Here is a 22,093-nt window from a genome sequence, read left to right as displayed (position 1 = left end):
TTTGGATTGAAGACTAACCTCAGTTTTATAAAGTACCTGTTAATATATTGATACAAAAGAAGATAAAAAATTAAAAAAGAAATAAGGTGAAAAGACTAATGTCACTGAATTATTTGTGGCAAGTCATGACTGATTTAATAGCTCTAAAACTAAGAAAAATTTACATACATTAAGATGACTGTTGAAATTGCTAGTGCTAGAGAAAAAGCAGCAACTGATTTTTCTTGAGTCATTTTTTATAACTAGTAACATATAGTCAATCACGTGTTTAATGTCAATCCTTGTATTTTACTAGAAAATAAATGAACTTATATCTATGCCTAGATTTAAAGTTGTTTTTAAAAACCACCTTAACAAAAATACTTGGGGGAATTTAAGCTTAAGTTGACCTGGTTACCTTTTGACCCAGCAATACCACTACTAGGCCTATACACCTATGTCCCCCACGCCTGAAATGTTCTCTTTAGTCATTTTTGTCTCTTTCCCTGCATTCCTTTAAGTACCAACTAAAATTCCATCATCTGCAGGAAGCCTTTCCTAACTCTCCCTTGATATAGTGTATTTGTACATATTTTTTATAGCTTGTTGTCTCCCCCATTAGATTTGAGTTCTTTGAGGGCAGGGAATGTCTTTTGCCTCTTTTTGTATCCTTAGCAGTCACTGGGAAGAGAACAGGGAAGAATGATAGCGATAACTATGATGATGTGGAGAAACAGCAGATATCAGTAAAAACATGTTTTAAAAATAGACATAGTACACAGTACTAAGTATTGTGCTTTTCAGCTTTCATACCAGCCAGCCTTGGCTTCTATAGCCATAAACAGCAAGTAAAATGTGTATTTCCTCTTTAGTGGTAAATCCAACAAAGGTGGTGTTGTTCATCCTTCATTTCTAAAGAAGACTGACAAAATCACAGGGTGATGTCTTGATTCTGGAAAAAGAGTGAGGCTGACAACTCTGTGCAACTCTGCCTCACTTCAATCCAATTCACTGGCAAGTAAATCCAACAAAGCACATTGGAAATCTTCAGGGCATAGGGCTATTTTTGCTTTTGTGCTCACTACTCTAAGGCTCCTTTAGTAAAATAAAACAAAAACCCCTTTGCTACTGCCATTGTTTTAGATGCCTACAGTTAACTAAAGTCTGACCTACTTATTTGAGGACAGCTAAGTGGCACAGTGGAGAGAGTGCTAAGCCTGGAGTCAGATACTTCCTAGCAGTGTGATCCTGGGCAAGTCATTTTGTGCAAAACAGACAGGAGTTTTGTTTCCATGGGATAAAAAGCACTTCCCCCCACCCTCCTGCTCCGAAGCTTTAGCAGAATGTAAGTCAGTGACTGGTTCTAATCAGAGCTGTGATCTACCCAAAACCAGACTTCTGATCCAGTGAAAGGTTAGAGGCTTGTGCTCATGCTTAAAGAGCTGTTTGAGGGAAGCATGATGTGGCCAGTTCAGGCAGTTGCATCTGGCCAATGAAGAGCCCGCGGGAGATTTGAATCAGGAGTCAATAAAAGGACTGGCACGTGTCTGAGTCCTGGTACTCTCCTGTACTCAGTTCAGGGGATGTACCCATTTATTCAGAACAAATAAATGTGAAATATAATTAAAACCTCCCTGACTTTCCAATGAGTATTATTTATTTCTAGACTAAGTATGTTTCTAACAATTAAATCCTGTTTGCCTCAGTTTACTCATCTGTAAAATGAGCTGGAGAAGGAAATGGCAAACCACTCCAGTATCTCTGCCAAGAAAATCCCAAATAGGGTCACAAAGAGTCAGACACAATTGAAATGACTGTCCAACAACTTATTTGAGGTTATATTCGATTCCAAATACATTCTGTAGGCATTTCTGGATCAAACTTTCAAATAAAAGAGGCTGTATACTTCAGAGTGATATAAGAAGCTTAAAGATTGTCTGACTTATTGAGACATTTGCTTAGGAAATGTTGAATTAATTTTCCTCACTTAAGTCAAAACTCAAGAATAATGGTATGCCATTAAATTTCCTAAATTTTATGAAATATACTTGAATTTATATAAGCAAAACATTAACCTTGCAAATGTCACTGCAATGTATTTGTTATCTGGGAGAACATTAAAGGAGAAGCACTGAAAACTTTTTAAAAGCAAACTCTAGGAAAGTTTATTGAGAAATTTTAAAAAAACAAGCTATATGTCACTACCTAATGATGCTTTCACTTTCATTCTGGAAAACTGACATTTTTCCAAATATGAACATTTAGTTTTAACTAAAATATGAACCACATCTGTTTTTGAACACCATTTTTTGAAAGAACAGGTTTGTAGCCCCATCATTCCTGTGATCTATTCCTCACTTAGACCAAGCACTGGCCTATAGATTTCCCTTTTTGAAGCCTACAGTTATGATGATAAATAATAGTAACACTTTTTTTAAATCCCCATCACTACGTATTTGACTCAGATGACTACCAAGGGATTTCTGATTCTCTAGCCTGTTGTTTAGTGAATGAGAAGAGGTGTGAAAAGAGAAAGGAATGAAACATCAAAAACAAATTTACGACTAGAGCTTCCCTTTTCCTATTCTCATTTTCCCATCTTCCTAATCTCTATTTTAAAGAATGACTTTTTTTCTAGTCTTCCATAAAGATACTTACTAATTGGTTGATTGCTTAATTAAATATTAAAATTAAAAAATTTTTCCCTAATTTCCAACTCTAGATAATATCAGATATTTTGAGAGGTATCTCCTACCCTGTTTCCTCTGGATATACACAAGTTCCACTTCCATTCATTTGGCAGGCATCTTGAGATGGTAAGTCAGAGTCTTTTCCATCTTGACTTGAAGAAGGACCACCAGCCATGCGATTTTGTTGCATATCCCACTTGCGAGCCACATTGCAAATTGTTAACCTTTTCTTCTCCTACAAAGAAAGTACAAGTAACAAGAAACTATTTATGTTTTTACTTGTAACACTTGCAACAAAATATAGCAGAAAGAAAGGATAATCCTTCCTATGATACTCTGTGATAAAAGAATTGGCTTGCCAATATTTTCTAGCAATTTTAGAGGTAGATAATTATCCTTGAAAAGGATAGTATAAATGCAACAGCTGAATACTAAAACTATATCTAAATGGGAAATAATCTGTTTTTTAAATGAATTAATGGAGTTGTAAGGTATAAGTAATTTTTTGTATCTTTATATATGTAGAAGAAATTCACTAATTTTGAATGAACAAAGTAGGTAAGGGAGTAAGTCCATAAAACCCTGCCTTCCTCTGCTTCTCCAATCCCCAGGACTTTTCTTTTCCCACAGTTTGTTCTTCCAACCAGCTTAAACTTTTGGGGGTGGGAGGGAAAAAACTTGAGGCCAAGGTGTGCCTGGAAGGACTGAAGGCCCCTTCCCTTCCTAGTTGCCAAGACTGAATCAAGAAACAAGAGGTCACTGTTCTAAAAGGTACAGTTAGTCACTCTAAAGGAAGTTAAATTTCAACAACCTGGCTGAAAGACTGGACTAAAAGTTAGGAGAACTAGATTCTAGTTCCTGTTCTGACACGAACTCTGGATCTCTGTTGCTTCATAGGTAAAATGTAGGGGGTGGAAAAAGCAATCTCCAAGGTTCTTTCTAGTTCTGATAGCTAATGAGTCTATAAGATGCAGGCTCCACTTAACTCCATCTCAGCTGAGTCTAAATTCAGAGTTAAATGAGCCTTTTTCTGTAATCAAGGGCAAGGTACTTTTTTGGAATTTAAAAAATCAATTACTCATGAGACTTAGTGTCAAAAGATATTGTTTCTAAGGCAGACAAATATGTACGGGCAGTGACAATAATTAAAGTTTCACAAATATATTTTACAAGAACTGGTCACAAACGTACAGACTTCAATTCAAAGGGATCAATTATTTGTGGAGAATTCTGAGCAAACTATTTATTAGTGATCTGTAACCTCTGGAGCCCCCTCCTGGGAGAATGGCAATATAGCACGAAGTCCTGTCTACTATAGCTATCTGCAGATTTGAGACAATTATCCAGCCCTGCTGAGTTGTATTACACCTAAGACAAAAACAATTGATCTGCTGGCCCCCAAAATGTTGTCTCCTATCCCAAAAGCCTTTCCTGATCTCCTTCCTCCCCAGTTGTTGGTGCCCTTCCTTCCCCTCACCTCCCAACTTATATTTACTTGGTGTACTTTGTATCTGTCATGTATGTATGTATCGGTATACATATCTACCTGTGTACATAATATTTCCCTTTGTAGAATGTAAGCTCACTGAGGGTAAGGACTCTATTGGTTTTACCTCTAACAGTGCCTGGCATATGATAGGCACTCAAAGTGCTTCTTAAATGAATGAAAAGAATGAGTTACAAGGTTGCAAGCTCTGTGACGACAGAGACTACATCTACTCCAACAATTACCATTATTACTGTTACTATTATTTTGTTAGAACCTGACACAATGTTCTGAATAAATGTAAGTCAGTTGTTATGTATTTACTAAATTGAATTCAATTAAAGAATCATGGCTTAAGTTGCCAGCCAAGTGGCACAAAACACCAGCTGGACTATTGTACATAAACTCCGATACCACAGGAAATTCTGGAGAGGCTATGGACAAAAGTTCGTCCTGTCACAGGTAGCATTTATGCCCCAAGATAATTAAGTTTTGGGTTAGAATACTTCAATATGGAAATCCATCTCCAGAAGAGTAGTATCCAGGGGAAAATTCAAACACTAGAAAACGTGTTAAGAAAAGACATGTGTTTAACTTTAAAAGAAGAACTTATTACTTTGTTCTTAATAGCTATGAAGTTATGCATAACAAAACAATGAAGTCAGAAGGATTATGTCTTATAAATTATTTTTTATAGTTCCGGACAGGAAAAAAGTTTAAAGTAAAGTGCTGTTTAAGTAGCTCTCAAGATGATAGTCTGATACTTTGAAAAATTTAAATTCTTGAATTACTCAAAACTTTTAGAAGTTCCTTGTTAGGACTAAGAACCCTGGGTGAAAGAAGACAGAGGTGGGGAGAGAGGGAGCTGCTACTAAATGAACGAAAGAGATGCATGAGAGAGTACACAGAGCATAGATCAATTATACCATGCAAGAGAAATTGGTTTAGAATAGTAAGGGATATGAAGGAAGGACACCTGAGTGTGGTTCCCTGTAACTTATTACATATTCAGAGTAGGAAGAAAGGTAATAGAATGAGACTCCTTAGAACAAATTCTGTGACAGGTCTGAGTATGTGAATCTTCAGTTGTGCATGAATAGGGAGAACAAATTCTGGGGCAATAGGTAGATACTACTGGCCTATGAAATGGTACAGATCCCAAAGCTACACGTGAGCCAGCTTAGTGACAAGAGGAAGCGTGCCTGTGAGCAGTCCCCAAGCACAAGAACAAGTCCCCAAGAAAAAAGGAATACTTTCTATAAATATGCATAGATGTATCCTAACTTCTCTTTAAATGTCAGAGAGTAAAGCTCATTATGGTGCACTTGTAAAGAGAGCAACGAAGCAGCTAGGTAAGTCTTCAAAGCATGTGGGTGCATCGGAGAGAAACAAGACCTTGATCAGCGTTTGCTTATGACTTTCACGCTTCTTCTCTTCCTCTTTTCTTGCAACAATAGATGCCATGCGCCTTTCTTCTTCCTACAGAAAACAAAAGATACCTCCTAAAACATTTCATTACCTTCTTATTTTAAATAAACTTAGATTTAGGGGCTTAGTATGTCCCTGAAACACATTTAACTTGCCAAGAGATATTTAATTCAAGGCAAGTTATGGAATGTTTTTCTTCTCCTCTTCCTCCCTGATTCCATATCAACCTTGATTCCCCTTAGTCCCCTCCCTTAACTCTCCCAGCCTGGAGGTAGCAGGACAATTGTAGGAAAGAAAGACAGGAAGTGGGAAACAGTAAAAGAGGAAAAAGAAACAGAGTATACAAGGTATTTAGGATCAATTTCCACTTGCTTAGAAGAGGAATAAAATTAAAACTCTTCAAAAAGAAAAGTAAAAAACTATTCAATCCCAACCACATTCTTAAACCCTGTATAAAGGAAAAACTTTGTGTACATGTAAGAATACACACACACACACACACACACACACACAGAGCATTCAAGTATCTCCTGGAATCTTAAGGCTGGAAATAATGTTAGTAATCATCTAATCCAACCCATTTTACAGACGGGGAAATCAAGGCCCAGAAAGACTAATTGCTTGTTTAAAATCACGAAGCTAGTTATTGGCAGAGCCAGAACTAGAAGCTCAATATAGTATTTTTTTCTACTATGTCATGCTTATTTCAATCTATTGAAATGTGATTCATATAGAAAGATAAGATTATTCCTCAAGACCCACATCGATGGGTCGTGAACTTTGACTTACTTCTCTAGGAATTTTTACTGAGTGACTCACACTTTTTCACCTGGAAGCTTGTGAGATGGCTGGCAAGAAATGGGGATATATTCCATGGCTGAGAGTTTTTTTCCCTCTAAAGAATTCCCTCATCAGTGCCCAAGTAAAGACGCATCAAGCCCATAGTTTCGATAGCTCGATATGCTAAGCAGTAGTGCTAATGGTCACAATCATTTATTAAGTTCCTACTATGTGCTAGTCACTGTGCTAAGTGCTAAGGATAGGAGGAAAGGTAAATGACAGTCCCTACTTTCAAGGGGCTTACAGTGCAATGGGAAAGACAATATATTTAATAACTATGTACAAAAAAAAGCTATAGAGAGGATAAATTGGCAATAATCAACAGAGGAAAGGCACTAGAGTAAGGGGATCAGGAAAGGCTTTTTGCAAAGTGAGATTTTAGCTGGGACCTAAAGTAAACCAGGGAAACAAGTAAGCATAGATCACCCCAATGGGAGGAAATAATCACTTCAAATGCATAATTATACCTTATAGCTTATTTGTTGGTTTTAATTCAGAACTTCCTTTTTAGGACTTAATGTATCTAGTAATTTCTTAATTAGGTAAATGCATATATTTTAAATGGCTGTTTCAGCCTTCTTGTAACAAAAGTAAATTAATTTTTAAAAATTCTGTTCAACCGCTCATGTTATATTTTCTATTTCTTGATAACTTCAACAATACTCATTTAGCCTTTATTTTTAACAAACTACAGAATTCGCTGTCTCCTCCTTAGGTTGCAAATACAATCAGATCATATAACTTTTAGTAAAAGTCACTCTCTATCAACAAACTACAACTACTACTATAAAATCTTTCTTACTATAACATCTAAATTCCTAGTATATACCATTTAAAGAATGTGACCATGAACTAATGAGATTTATTTTTACGAATAAGTGGGAAAACAAAATAAAACAAAACAAATAGGAAGTCAGTTGATGCAATGGACGTATCATAGGACTTGGAATCAGGAATATCTAAATTTAAGTCCTGCCTCAGACAATTACAAGCTGTGTGATCCTGGACAAGTCTCAGCCTCAGTTTCCTCATGTGTAAAACTGGGATAATAATGACATCTATCTCACAAGGCTGCTTTTAGGATTATATGAGAAAATAAATATAAAGTGCTTGCAAACTTTAAAGTACCACATTAATGCCAGCTTACCATTGTCATCATCATTGTCATCACTCATTATTATTATTATTATTATTATTATTATCCCCTTGTATTATAACTGTGCATGTACAGATCTGATCTCCCTTAATATATTATAAATTTCTCCAGGGAAGAGACTAATTTTGTCTCTTAGATCTCTGTGTATCCCATAACACCCAAAACATATTATGCCTCATATGTAATAGGTACTCAGATATTTCCTTGACACATGAAAATCAGTCTCATTACCTTATTATTCAGTACATTCATACTCCAGATTATTATTACTCTATACTCATATTCTAGATTATTATTCAGTACATTCATACACCAGAAACTCTACTTAAGCCACTGTCTGTTTACCAAATATAAAGGTCATCTGTAGTCTTTTAAGTATCATTTTTTTTCTAAAACTTAAATAGATAATAAGAAAAGAAAAAGAAACATATTATAAACTTAAATATTAAAATACAAAATAAGAAAAAATATATCACGTACACAGCAGAACATAAGAGAAGATTCAAAATACATAGCAATAAATTTCCATTTCAAGAAAGCCTATGTAATAAATACTGTGTGTTATGTTGTGAATTGTCTATCTTTTCTTTGCTTCCTTGTAAACTTTCTTTTGTTCTCTGCTGTGTACTTTTCACTTTGTTCTTTTTCCCCCTCCCTCCCCAACCCAGAAGGCTACAATTAAGTGTGGATATTTTTATATGTAGATATATACATACATATATACCCATATATACATACATATATGCATATATAAACATATACTTTCCCTAACAAATTCTACTCCTGAACTTTGTTTTATGTTTGTGCGTATCTCTTATTTCTTATCCTTCCTATCTCCTCTACTTCACTTCTGCTCTCTACCTTGCCTTCCTATTACTTACCCAACCCCACCATCACCACAGGGTCCCTCCCCATCCTCCCATTCCCACTAATCTAAAGACCCTTCTGTACCCACCCTTAACCTATTCCTTCACCCTCCCCTCTAGAAATCTCTCCCTTATCCTCTCCCTTCTCCCTTTCCCCTCATGTTTTATTTCTTTCTCAATTTAGAAGACTTTTATACTCTTCTAGATATATACTAATTGTTCCCTCTTGAAACCATTCCCAATGAAAGTAGGTTACCAGAACTAACAGCCCTCCTCCCCCATCTAATTCCTCTGTGTTGGTTCTTCCTCTTATACCTCATTTGTATAAGATAATTACCCATTTTAATTGTTCCTAAAGAGTTTTACTTTTTTAAAATCATATCATATTCAGGTATACCCCAATCCTTCTTATGAACTACCCAATTACTAATAACAATCTCAGACATATGTTTTACATTTAACATACATAAAAGGTAAATGGTCTGTCCTTATTGAGTCCTTGTAATTAGTCTTTGGTATGTACCTTACATTTCTCTTGGCTCTTCTATGTCAAATCTACTAAGTTCAGGTTTTTTTTTAACAAAGTCCTGAAAGTCTGACAATTCATTAAGTGTCCATTTTTTTTCATTCAGGATTATGTTTGGCTTTGCTGGATATGATATTTTTGGCCAGAACCCCAGTTCTTTTGCTCTTTAATATATAGCGTTCCAAGACCTGTGGTCTTTTAGTGTCGCCACTGCTAGGTCTTGTGTGATTCTAATTGCGGCATCACCATATTTAAATATTTTTTTTCCTATTCTTGCTTGTAATATTTTATTCTTGACCTGGGGGTTTTGGAATTTGACAATAAAATTCCTGTGGGTTTTCCTCAGAGGATCTCTTTCAGGTGCTCTTCAGTGGATTTTTTCTATTTCTATTTTCCCCTCTTGTTCTAATGCTTCAGGACAATTTTCTTATTGTATTATTGCATAAGATTCTTTTTTTGATCGTTGCTTCCAGGTAGTCCAATTATTATTCTTATGTTTTCTCTTCTTGATCTGTTCTCCAGATCAGTTGTTTTTCTTATGAGATATTTCATGTTCTCTTCTATTTTTTCATTCTTTGTATTTTGTTTTATTATTTCTTGGTCCCTTATAACTCACTGGCTTCCGCTTGCCCAATTCTGATTTTCAAGGAGTTATTTTCTTCCTTAAGATTCTGCATCTCTGGGGGTGGAGCCAAGATGGTGGCTGGAAAACAGGAACTAGCTTAAGCTCTCCCCCAAATCCCTCCAAACATCTGTAAAAATGTGTCTGAACAAATTCTAGGGCTACAGAACCCGAGAAATAACAGAGGGAAGCAGGTCTCCAGCCCAGGACAGCCTGGATAGCCACTGGAAAGGGTCTATCACACCATGCTGGTTGTGGAGGGTAGCCCAGCTTGGGTCAAGCCAGGACAGACCAGGGTGGAGAAGAATGGGTGAGCAAGCCTTAGGGCCAGGAATCACTCAGCTGTAGCAGTTACCAGACTTTTCAACCTACAAACATCAAACACCACAGAGTAGGTCAGTGGGAAAACTGCTGGATCAGGGTGAGAGAAGTGTCGGTCTGGCCCCAGCCCCGGGGGCAGTGGAGGTGTGGCAACGGCGGCAGCAGCAGGAAGCTCCAGTGGCAGCTACTTCCGGAGCTTCAGCTGTGGCTGCTTCCAGAGCCCCTGGTCCACCTGCTGGGAGGAATCAAGCGGCACATCAGAGCGAGAGTGCAGGAATTGCTTTGCTGGATGCAGAGGCAAGGTTCTCTTGTTTTCCCTGCTTGGATCTGGATCTCAGTCATGGCTGGTGGTTCTTGGGGTAGGAGGAGCACTAGTGTGGCGGAGATTGTGGTGGCTTAGAAGTAGCTTTGAAAACAGCAGTGCAAGGCCCCTAAAGCTTGGGACAAAGCATTCTCCACTCTGAAGACAGTCATAACTTGACCAAAAGCTCAAGGGTCAAGTAGTTGGCTGGGAACATGAACAGGCAGTGAAAACTGACCCAGATTCAGACTCAGACTTTGGAATCTTTCTTTGATGACAAAGAAGACCAAAACATACAGCAAAAAGAAGAACAAAGTCAAAGAGGCTACATCAAAAGCCTCCAATTAAAACATGAACTGGCCTCAGGCCATGGAAGAGCTCAAAAAGGATTTGCAAAGGCAAGTAAGAGAAGTAGAGGAAAAATTGGGAAGAGAAATGAGAGTGATGCAAGAAAATCATGAAAAAGAAGTCAATGACTTGCTAAAGGAGACCCAAAAAAATACTGAAGAAAATAACACCTTTAAAAATATACTAACTCAAATGGCAAAAAAGCTCCGAAAAGCCAATGAAGAGAAGAAGGCCTTACAATTTGGCAGAATTAGCCAAATGGAAAAGGAGGTCCAAAAGACCACTGAAGAAAATATTACCTTAAAAATTAGAATGGAGCAAGTGGAAGCAAGTGACTTTATGAGAAATCAAGATATTATAAAACAGAACCAAAGGAATGAAAAAATGGAAGACAATGTGAAATCTCATTGGCAAAACCACTGACCTAGAGAATAGATCCAGGAGAGATAATTTTAAAATTATTGGATTACCTGAAAGCCATGATCATAAAAAGAGCCTAGACATCGTCTTTCAGGAAATTATCAAGGAAAACTGCCCTGATATTCTAGAACCAGGGGGTAAACTAGAAACTGAGAGAATCCACAGATCACCTCTTGAAAAATATCCTAAAAAGAAAACTCCTAGGAATATTGTAGCCAAATTTCAGAGTTCCCAGGTCAAGGAGAAAATACTGCAAGCAGTCAGAAAGAAACAACTTGAGAATTGTGGAAACACAATCAGGATAACACAAGATCTAACAGCTGCTACATTAAGGGATTGAAGGGCTTGGAATATGATATTCTGGAGGTCAAAGGAGCTAGGATTAAAACCAAGAATCACCTGCCCAGAAAAACTGAGTACAATACTCCAGGGCAAAATATGGATTTTCAATAAAATAGAGGACTTCCAAGCTTTCTCAATGAAAAGACCAGAGCTGAACAGAAAATCTGACTTTCAAATACATCAAGAGAAGCATGAAAAGGTAAACAGGAAAGAGAAATCATAAGGGGATTACTAAAGTTGAACTATTTTGTTTACATTTCTACATGGAAAGATGATATTTGTAACTCATGAAACCTTTCTCAGTATTAGGGTAGGTAAAGGGAATACACACACACACACACACACACACACACATATATATATATACATAATTATACATATACATACATATATATATATGTATACATACACACAGAGGGCACAGAGTGAGTTGAATATGAAGGGATGATATCTTAAAAAATAAAATAAAATTAAGGGGTGAGAGAAGAATATATTGGGAGAAGGAAAAAGGGAAAGATAGAATAGGGTAAATTATCTCACGTAAAAGTGGCAAGAAAAAGCAGTTCTATTGGAAGGGAAGAGGGGGCAGGTTAAAGGGAATGAGTGAATCTTGCTCTCATTGGATTTGACTTAAGGAGGGAATAACATATACACTCAAATTGGGTACCTTACCCTAAAGGAAAGTAGTAGGGAAGAGGAAAAGAGAGGGGGGATGATAGAAGGGAGGGCAGATGGTGGTGGGGAGGAGGTAGTCAAAAGCAAACACTTTTGAAAAGGGACAGGGTCAAGGGAGAAAATTGAATAATGAGGTACAGGAATAGGATGGAGGGAAATATAGTTAGTTTTTTACAACATGACTGTCATGGAAGTGTTTTGCATATATAATGATACATGTGTGGCCTATGTTGAATTGCTTGCCTTCTCAAGGAGGGTGGGTGGGGAGGGAAGAAGGGAGAGAGTCTGGAACTCAAAGTTCTAAAAATAAATGCTCAAAAAAAAGTTGTTTTTACATGCAACTGGGAAATAAGATATACAAGCAATGGGGTATAGAATTCTATCTTGCCCTACAAGAAAGTAAGGGGAAAGGGGATAAGAGGGTGGGGGAGTGGGGAGACAGAAGGGAGGGCAGACTGGGAAAAGGAGCAATCAGAATATATGCCATCTTGGGGTGGGAGGGGGTAGAAATGAGGAAAAAATTTGTAACTCAAAATCTTGTGGAAATCAATGTTGAAAACTAAAAATATTAAATAATAAAAGAGATGCAAATAAAAAAAAAGATTCTGGATCTTCTTTTCCAATTGGTTGACTTTTTTTCATAATTTTATTTTTCTTGGATTGTTCTTTTTTTAAAAAAGTTTTTCTTAAATCTTTCTCATTTGGTTTTTAAAGTCTTTTTAAAGTTCTTCCATGAATTCTTTTTGGGCAGGTGACCATTTGACATTACTCTTTGGGGTAGAAGAGGATTTCTTTACTTCAGTATCCTCCTCTGAAGACAAACCTCAGTCTTCTCTATTCCCACAGAAATTCTCTATGGTTAAATTCCTTCTCCTTTGCCTCTGCATTTTTTTGTAGTAGCTTACTGTATTTCCCCATGTATAAGATGTACCCTTTTTTGAAAAATTTGGGGTCTAAAAACTGGGTGTGTCTTATACAGTGGTTGTAGATTTTTTTTACTTGCATTTCCTGCTTTTTCACACTTGTTGTCTTTGCACTCATTGTTTCACATTTGTTACCGGTATGTTAGGTTATGTTTTGCCATGTTCTGCCCAGAAATGGCTCAGAAAATATTTTCATACAGAGGTGAATTCAAGTTAAAAGTGATCCAGTTTGCAAAAACTGAATGGAAATCATGCTGCTGAACATAAGTTTGGTCCTCCTCCAACTGAGAAAACAATCTGAGACCGGCTACTGGAAGAAGAAACCCTACTGAAATCGCCACGGCAGAAGAAGGCCATGAGAGGCAAGTCAGCAAAATGGCCTGATTTAGAGAGGGAATTGAAGATATGGATTGAAGAGCAAAAGGCAATTGGAATTCCTGTGTCCACAAAGATGGTTCAGCACGAGGCAAGGAGAATTGCTGATGAAAAAGCTACTGATTTCAAAGGAGGATACAATTGGTGCTTCAGGTTCGTGAAACGGAATGGACTAAGCATGCATACAGACTTGCCCAAAAGATGCCTGAAAGCTATGAGGAGATGAATAAAACTTGAGTGCAATAACTTTATGTAATACTTTTTTTTTCAAATTTTGGGCCCCAAAATTAAGGTGTGTCTTATACATGGGGAAATATGGTAATTTTTGTACTCTCCTCTAGTCTGGGGATTTAGAGTATGGTACCTCTTGCCTCAGATCCTCCTTTAGTTCTCTTCTCTGACTTAGAACCAAAACCAAGATCTCCGGCTTCCTGTAAGTGCCCACAGCTGTGGTGTCCCCACCGGACTACTTCTGCACTCACTGGGCACTGGTTCCTTCTCATGCTGGCCATGTCACCAGAGCACAGCTGGATCTGGAATTCCTTTTCAGCAGGGGTTCCCTCAGTCTTCCTGGGCTCAGATGCCCAACTCCCCTCGCTGTTCCAGGGGAAAAAGTTCCTTTGGCTGGGGCCAAGGCAGCTTCCCAACACAGCTCACCCCAGAGCTTGCCCCTTGTTGTTTAAATGGTCCCTAGCCTAGGGGTACCATTCACAGGGACCAAACCTAGTCCTGGGATTTTTCTTCAGATCTTCTCCAATTGTCCCAGAAGGACCCCTGTTACACCCCTACTCTGATTTATTTTTACCACTCTATGTTCACCCTAAGGCAATATTTTATCTCTTTTGTGGGGGGAAATCTTGAGAGCTTGGAATTTTCTGACCTACTCTGCCATCTTCCCAGGATCCTCTCCCCATTATTTTTTTTAAAAAAGACTCTTAAATTCTGAAGTAATTTTTAACTAGCTGTTTAAAATCTTAACTAAAAAAAGTTACCTCAGTCCTCAGATTTTGTGGCAATCAGGGGGAAGGTACTACGGTACCATGAAAAGGCTCATGGTCTTTAAAGTTAGAGAGCCTCAGTTCAAATCCCACCTCTAGATGATTACTAACCTAGAGGACTCTGGGCAAGTTCCTTAAATTCTCTGGACCTCAGTTTCCTCATCTGTAAAATGACAGGGTTGGATTAGATAGCCTCTGAGATCCCTTATAAAGCTCTAGCTTCATGATCTTAAAGTGTCAAGCATTTGACAGTGATGGCTAAGTTGTCTGGCAACCTTGAGTATACAACTTAGCTTCACAAATAAAATAAATAGTTATAAATAGTTTATAAAAAGACAAACTACGGAAAAATAACAAAAGATATAATATATATAAATATAATACAAAAATATACCTCTGAGAGCAAATTTACAAAATGAATAAAAAATAAAATGATATCAGTTTACTTCTAAATGTCTTCTCTGAGAAATTAGCCATCACTCTCCTATTGCAACCCTGTCACACTTCTGTCAGAATGTGAACATAATTTTCCTTATTAACTCTAAATTATTTTTCTCAATATTCATTCAATGTATTTAATTTAGGTGTAATTCCCTACCACAATCACACTTTTCTTCTTTTTTGAAAAGCTACCTGCTTGCCCCTATCACCTCCATTTTTCCCAGCCCCCCAAAAAAGAAAGGAAGACAAAGAAAAGAAATAAAGCTACTCTTATGTCTTCTCACCAGGTTCTTCTTTTGAGTTTACCTGCTCTAACAAAGAGATATGCCCTCAAGCCAATCAATACTGAACAACTTATACTAGGTCTTACATTTGTTCAATGATAGGTCTTGGGCTAAGACCTCCCCTCCTGGGAATTAGCTTTTTTAGCTTAGACTTTTTATAATCACAAAAATATTCATGGGACAGGGACATACAGTAATTCTATCTATATATTTTCCCCCACTACACACAAAAGCAAGGGTTGGTACCACATAGGTATTCAAAGCTCTAACAGCAGGTAGGGGTTTGGAAAATTGTTCTACCCTTATATAACTACAATCTAACCTTGCTTAGTTTACCCTTTCTCAGTCACTTACTAGTAGATATAGATAATGATTTTCAAAAAAAGGAATATATATTTTAACAGAGCAACAAAATTAAAATATATTAGCAAATTAATTTTTAAAATATTTTCTAGAAAATTTAAGGAACTTGTCAAATAAGCAGAATGTAGTTACATTTTTATTCATTTTTATAACAGCTTTTTTCATAACACAATAAAATGGGATTTCACAGCCTATAACATACAAGGTAGCTAAACAGTACTTACTGGGATGCCCATGTGAGATAGATCAACAAGGGTACTTATTTTTCCCTGGTGACTAAGACACAAGGGAGTTACATAACAGTTATCTTCCAAGATCATGTTTAAAAATACAACTTAACTCACTATTTAAGTTCCATTTTTTTCACCTTTTTTGGCCTTTTACTATATTTTACTGAATTACAAGCTTAAATAAATGTCCTTTAAACAAAAAAATGGTCAGAATAAAATTTGGCTTCCTTTAGATCCAACAGTTCTCATTAATAATGAAAAGCTCACATCAAGATGCCTTATTATTTGATAAATATCTCCTAAATGCTATGTAAGCTACTGAAATGTCTAATGATAATTAAAATGAAGCTCTATTTCATTGCACTAATAAATTCATAAACAGAAAATTAAAGGCCAGCAATCCATTTTAATAAATTGTTTAAAACTTTTTGATATTGGCTTTGCATTGGAAATCAAATTGATCAATATGTGAGCTAAGCCTTCATGTAATAATCATCTAATTCTGTAACTTTCCAGGTAATCAGCATTGCCTGAGCATACAGGGGGAAGCACTTCCCCAGCCCCAATTCCAACAAGCATAATGAAGAAGTGGAAAGAGCACATGACCAGGACCTGATTTTGATTCTTGACTCCAATATTTACCTAAGGCAAATCATTTAACCCCTATGCATCTCAGTTTCCTTACCTGTAAAATGAGGATTTGCTGTTGTTCAATTGTTTTAGTTGTATCTGACTCTTCATGACCCCATTTGAGGTATTCTTGGCAAAGATACTGAAGTGGTTTGCTATTTCCTTCTCCAGCATATTTTACAGATGAGGAACTAAGACAAATAGGGTTACGTGGCTTGCCCAGTGTCACACAGCTAGTAAGTATCTGAGGCCAGATTTGAACTCAGGGAGATGAATCTTCCTGACTTCAGGCCCAGCATTTTATGCACTGAGCCAAAATGAGGATAGTAAAATTTATTACCTTTCAATGAGCCTATTTGGGAGAAAAGTGCTTCATAAATTGTTCTGAGTTATTATTACTATTATTGTTATTAGTCTCACACTGATTTCTTTAGTCAGTAGTCTGCATAGTTATCAGTTCCAATACTTGACTATGTGAGCTTTAAAGATGGTTGTGTAGCATCAGCTATGTAAGAAAAGCAACTCCATGCCTGGGTAAATGCCCTTCCTGACATACTGCAAATAGCTCCCTGCAAATAAAGAACAGGAAGAAAATGTACAGCACCTATAGTTTATGGGTAAGGGATCCAGGCTAATAAATTTCAATCAACAAATAACAAATCACATAATCTCATAGATGAAAGCATTCTTAGAACCTATTTCAATCCATACCTGACAAAGATCCCCCTACACCATCCACAACGAGCAATCATACAGACTTCAATGTAGTAACTCTAATGAAGGCTAACCCATTACTGCATCTCACAATTATAAAAGGTTTTTAGAGGGCAGGTTATTATCCTATACCTGCACAAAAACCCTATCTACAACAGAACTACCAAGGACACTTCTAGCTTTGGCTTCACGAACTTCAGTGAAAGGGAAGTGATTATCACCTGGTACATCCCATTTCATTTTTGGATGGTTCTAATTGTTAGGGAAGTTCTCTTTATGTGAAATCTAAAGTCGCCTCTTCCCAGCTTCCATACTTTGCTCCTTGTCCAAGTTTAATTGGAACAAGTTAAAAATTCAAGCGGAATAAATTTAATATTCCTTTAATATGACAGCCCTTTAAATATTTGAAGAGATCAATCCCCTCCACTGATTTTCTTCTCTAGACTATATATCTCTAGTTCCTAAAAGCCAGCCTCAGGGTTCAATGTATTTATCTCTATCAACTGGTTCAAACTTTTGACAAAGCCTTCAAGCTGCCTCTGGATCACCTTCCTTCCTCCTTTAAAAAGTGTTTTTTCAAATACTGAATTTTTTCCAATTACATGTAAAAATTTTAACATTCACTTTTTAAAAATTTACATTGCAAATTCTCTCCCTGTCCCACCCATTCCCCTCCTTGACAAGGCAAGCAATTTGATATAGGTTATACATGTTAAGTCATACAAAACATTTCCATATTAGTCATGTTGTGAAAGAAAACATACCCAAAAACATGAAAAAAGAAAAAAAGGAAAAAAGAGTATGCTTTACTCTGCATTCAGACTCCATTAGTTCTTTCTCTGGAGAGAGATAGCATTTTTCGTCATAAATCCCTTGGGACTGTCTTAGATCTTTATATTACTAATAGCTAAGTCATCCCCAGTTGATCAACATATGATATTGCTGTTACTGGTACAATGTTCTCCTGGTTCTACTCACTTCACTTTGCATCAGTTCATGTAAGTCTTTCCAGGTTTCTCTGAAAGCATCATCTTATAGCACAGTAGTATTCCATCACAATCATATACCACAACTTGCTTAGCCATTCCCCAAATGATGGCCAGCCCCTAAATTTCCAATTCTCTGCTGCCACAAAAAAAGCTGCTATAAATATTTTTGGACATATAGGGTCCCCCCAACCCCCCACACGCTTCTTTTTTCATTTCTTTGGAATACAAACCTAGTAGTGCTATTGTTGTGTCAGAGGGTATGGACAGTTTTATGGTCCTTTGGGCACAGTTCCAAATTGCTCTCCCGAATGGTTGGATCAGTTCACAGCTCCACCAATAGTGCATTAGTATCTCAATTTTCCCACATCCCCTCCAACATTTGTCATTTGCCCTCTCTGTCCTTTTAGCCAATCCTGATAAATGTCAAGTGGTACCTCAGAGTTATTTTAATTTGCATTTCTCTGATCAATAGTGATTTAAGCATTTTTCATATGACTAGAGATAGCTTTGATTTCTTTGTCTGAAAATTGGCTATTCATATCCTTTGACCATTTATCAATTGGGGAATGTCTCATACTCATAAATCTGACTCAGTTCTCTATATCTTTTAAAAACTTGTTATAAAAATTTTCCCCAGTTCTCTGCTTTCTTTCTGATCTTGGCTGCAGTAGTTTTGTTCGTGCAAAAACTTTTTAATGTAATCAAAATTATCCATTTTATATCCCCTAATGCTCTTTATCACTTGTTTGGTCATGAATTTGTCCATTATCCATAGATCTGATGGGTAAACTATTTCAAGCTCTCCTAATTTGCTTATGGTATCACCCTTGATATAAATCATGTACCCATTTTGACACTGTCTTGGTATATAGTGTGAGATGTTGGTCTATAATATACCTATACCTAAGTATTTAGAGATATAAATTTCCCCCTAAATACCACTTTGCTTGCATCTCATAAATTCTGGTATGTTGTCTCATTGTTATCATTCTTATTAATGAAATTATTGATTGTTTCTATGACTTGTTCTTTGACCCACTCATTCTTTAGTATTAGATTATTTAGTTTCCAATTGATTTTTAATCTATGTTTCCACAACCCTATTTGAACGTAACTTTTATTGCATTATTACTCAAAAAAGATGCCTTTAATATTTTTGCTTTTTTTGCATTTGGTTGTGAAGTTTTTATGCCCTAATGCATGTCCTGACTATGCTCAATCCATGTCAAATGAGTCTTGGAGGCAAAGGATAAAGATTGGGGAGGGGGGTACAGTTGTTCAGTATTTGAAGGGGCTGATCTCTAATAGACCTGAAAAATTCAATCCCTTCTGGAAACCCCACACATCTTAGCAACTTATTTGACTTGTTGGGTTAGCTTATTTGTTTTGAGCTAGCCCTGGTGTGGGTTAAGCCTGTGCCTATATTTTGACTATTACAGGGATTCACTGGAAAAACTCTAAGCTGCTTTATATGATACAGGGATACACTGGAGTAATTTTCACATGGACCTGCATTTGCATTGTCCTATATATTTCACAAATCCATTGAATAATTCCATTTTGAGTTGCTCTATTACTGCAAGGACTCATTCATTGGAGGGATTTTTACCCAGGATAGCCTGGTTTCTCACTTGGATTGAGACAGTAACTTATTGTCAACCGAATCTCTGTTGAGAGATCCCCACAGCATTCAGAGCTCATCTAGGAAAAGAATCCTCTGAGGCGAACAATTCTTTTCTTTTCTTTTCTTTATCTAGCTTGTAATATTATTAATAGTTTCTTTTATTTAAATATTGCTCTTTCCTAAATGTTTTGGGGTAGAACAAGCCCTTAGAAAACACTAAAATGGGCGGAGTCAAGATGGTGGCTGGAAAGCAAGGACTTGCCTAAAGCTCTCTGCCAGGACCCTCCAAACACCTATTAAAAATGGCTCTGAACAAATTTTAGAACTGCAGAACCCACAAAATAGCAGAGGGAAGCAGGGCTCCAGTCCAGGAAAGCCTGGATGGTCATGGGGAAGGTCTATCACATGGAGCTGGGAGCAGAACAGAGCAGAGCCCAGCATGGGCCGCGCCTGGACCAACCTGGGAGCTGGGTGGAACAGGCCCTAGCGCCCTGAATCAGTGAGCTGTGGCAGTTACCAGACTTCTCAACCCACAAACACCAAATGCAACAGAGAAGGTTAGTGGGAAAAACTGAGGGGACAGAGTAAAAGGAATTTGGGGTTCGGCCACCGCCCCGGGAGCAGCAGAGGTGGTGCAGCTCTGAGGAATACAGCTGCAGTTGCTCCCGACCCCAGGCCCACCTGGTGGCAGAGATTAAGTGATGGATCAGAATGGGAGTGCAGAGCCTACTTAGATCTGAGTCACAGTTTGGGTTGGTGGTTCTTGGGGTTGAGGAGTGCTGGTGTAGCAGAGCTTGCTGTGTAGAAATAGCTCTGAAAGCAACAGCACAGCCCCTCAAGCTTGGGACAAAGTACTCTCTACTCTACAAGCAGTCATACCCCTACAAAAAACTCAAGGGTCAAGTAGTTGGCTGGGAACATGGTCAGGCAGTGAAAATGGTCTCAGATTCAGACTCAGACTTTGGAATCTTTCTTTGATGACAAAGAAGACCAAAACATACAGACAGAAGAAGTCAACAAAGTCAAAGAGCCTACATCGAAAGCCTCCAAGAAAAATATGAACTGGTCTCAGGCAATGGAAGAGCTCAAAATGGATTTGGAAAAGCAAGCTAGAGAAGTAGAGGAAAAATTGGGAAGAAAAAAGGGAATGATGCGGAGAAAACCATGAAAAACAAGTCAATGACTTGCTAAAGGAGACCCAAAAAAATATCACCCTAAAAATAAACTAACTCAAATGGCAAAAGAGCTCCAAAAAGCCAATGAGGAGAAGAATGCCTTGAAAGGCAGAATTAGCCATGTGGAAAAGGAGGTCTAAAAGACTGCTGCAGAAAATACTACCTTAAAAATTAGATTGGAGCAAGTGGAAGCTAGTGACTTGATGAGAAATCAAAATATTATAAAACAGAACCAAAGAAATGAAAAAATGGAAGACAATATGAAATATCTCATTAGAAAAACCACTGCCCTGGAAAATAGATCCAGGAGAGATAATTTAAGAATTATTGGACTACCTGAAAGCCATGATCAAAAAAAGAGCCTAGATATCATCTTTCAAGAAATTACCAAGGAAATCTACCCTGATATTCTAGAGCCAGAGGGTAAAATAGAAATTGAAAGAATCCACTGATCGCCTCCTGAAAAAGATCCCAAAAAGAAAACTCCTAGGAATATTGTCACCAAATTCCAGAGCTCCCATATCAAGGAGAAAATATTGCAAGCAGCCAGAAAGAAACAATTTGAGTATTGTGGAAACACAATCAGGATAACACAAGATCTAGCAGCTTCTACATTAAGGGATCAAAGGGCTTGGAATATGATATTCTGGAGGTCAGTGGAACTAGGATTAAAACCAAGAATCACCTACCCAGCAAAACTGAGTATCATGCTCCAAGGCAAATGGACTTTCAATAAAATAGAGGACTTTCAAGCTTTCTCAGTGAAAAGACCAAAGCTGAATAGAAAATTTGACTTTCAAACACAAGAATCAAGAGAAACATGAAAAGGTAAACAAGAAAGAGAAATAATAAGGGATTTACTAAAGTTGAACTGTTTTGTTTACAATGCTACATGGAAAGATGATGTGTATAATTCATGAGACTTCAGTATTAGGGTACCTGAAGGGAATATACATATAAATATATATATATATATATATATATATATATATATATATATATAGAGAGAGAGAGAGAGAGAGAGAGAGAGAGAGAGAGAGAGAGACAGAGGGCACAAGGTGAGTTCAATGTGAAGGGATGATATCTAAAAAAATAAAATCAAACTAAGGGATGATTGAGGAATATATTGAGAGAGGGAGAAAGGGAGAGATAGAATGGGGTAGATTATCTCACATAAAAGTGGGAAGAAAAAGCAGTTCTGTAGGAAGAGAAGAGAAGACAGGTGAGGGGGAAGGGGTGAATCTTGCTCTCATCGGATTTGACCTGAGAAGGGAATAACATACACACTCAATTGGGTATCTTACCCCACAGGAAAGAAGGAGGAAGAAGATAAAAAAGGGGGTACGA

The 22,093-nt window shown here is 37.3% G+C and overlaps 1 protein-coding gene across 2 annotated transcripts in view; it reads right to left on the bottom strand.

Annotated features, from left to right (window-relative positions):
* Positions 1–22,093, bottom strand: part of LRRC49 (leucine rich repeat containing 49) — a 180,039-nt gene that overhangs the window by 48,842 nt on the left and 109,104 nt on the right. For both annotated transcript variants that reach the window (XM_036737270.1, XM_036737272.1), the window contains 2 exons: positions 5,551–5,634; positions 2,735–2,904 (listed from right to left, as the gene is read on the bottom strand). In XM_036737270.1, the coding sequence (XP_036593165.1) occupies positions 2,735–2,904; positions 5,551–5,634 (254 nt within the window). The remainder of the gene's footprint in view (positions 1–2,734; positions 2,905–5,550; positions 5,635–22,093) is intronic.

This window comes from Trichosurus vulpecula, chromosome 8 (genome assembly GCF_011100635.1).
Source record: "Trichosurus vulpecula isolate mTriVul1 chromosome 8, mTriVul1.pri, whole genome shotgun sequence".
Lineage (NCBI taxonomy): Eukaryota > Metazoa > Chordata > Mammalia > Diprotodontia > Phalangeridae > Trichosurus > Trichosurus vulpecula.
Note: the sequence above shows the minus strand (reverse complement) of the source record. Positions and strands in the feature narration are given on the sequence as shown.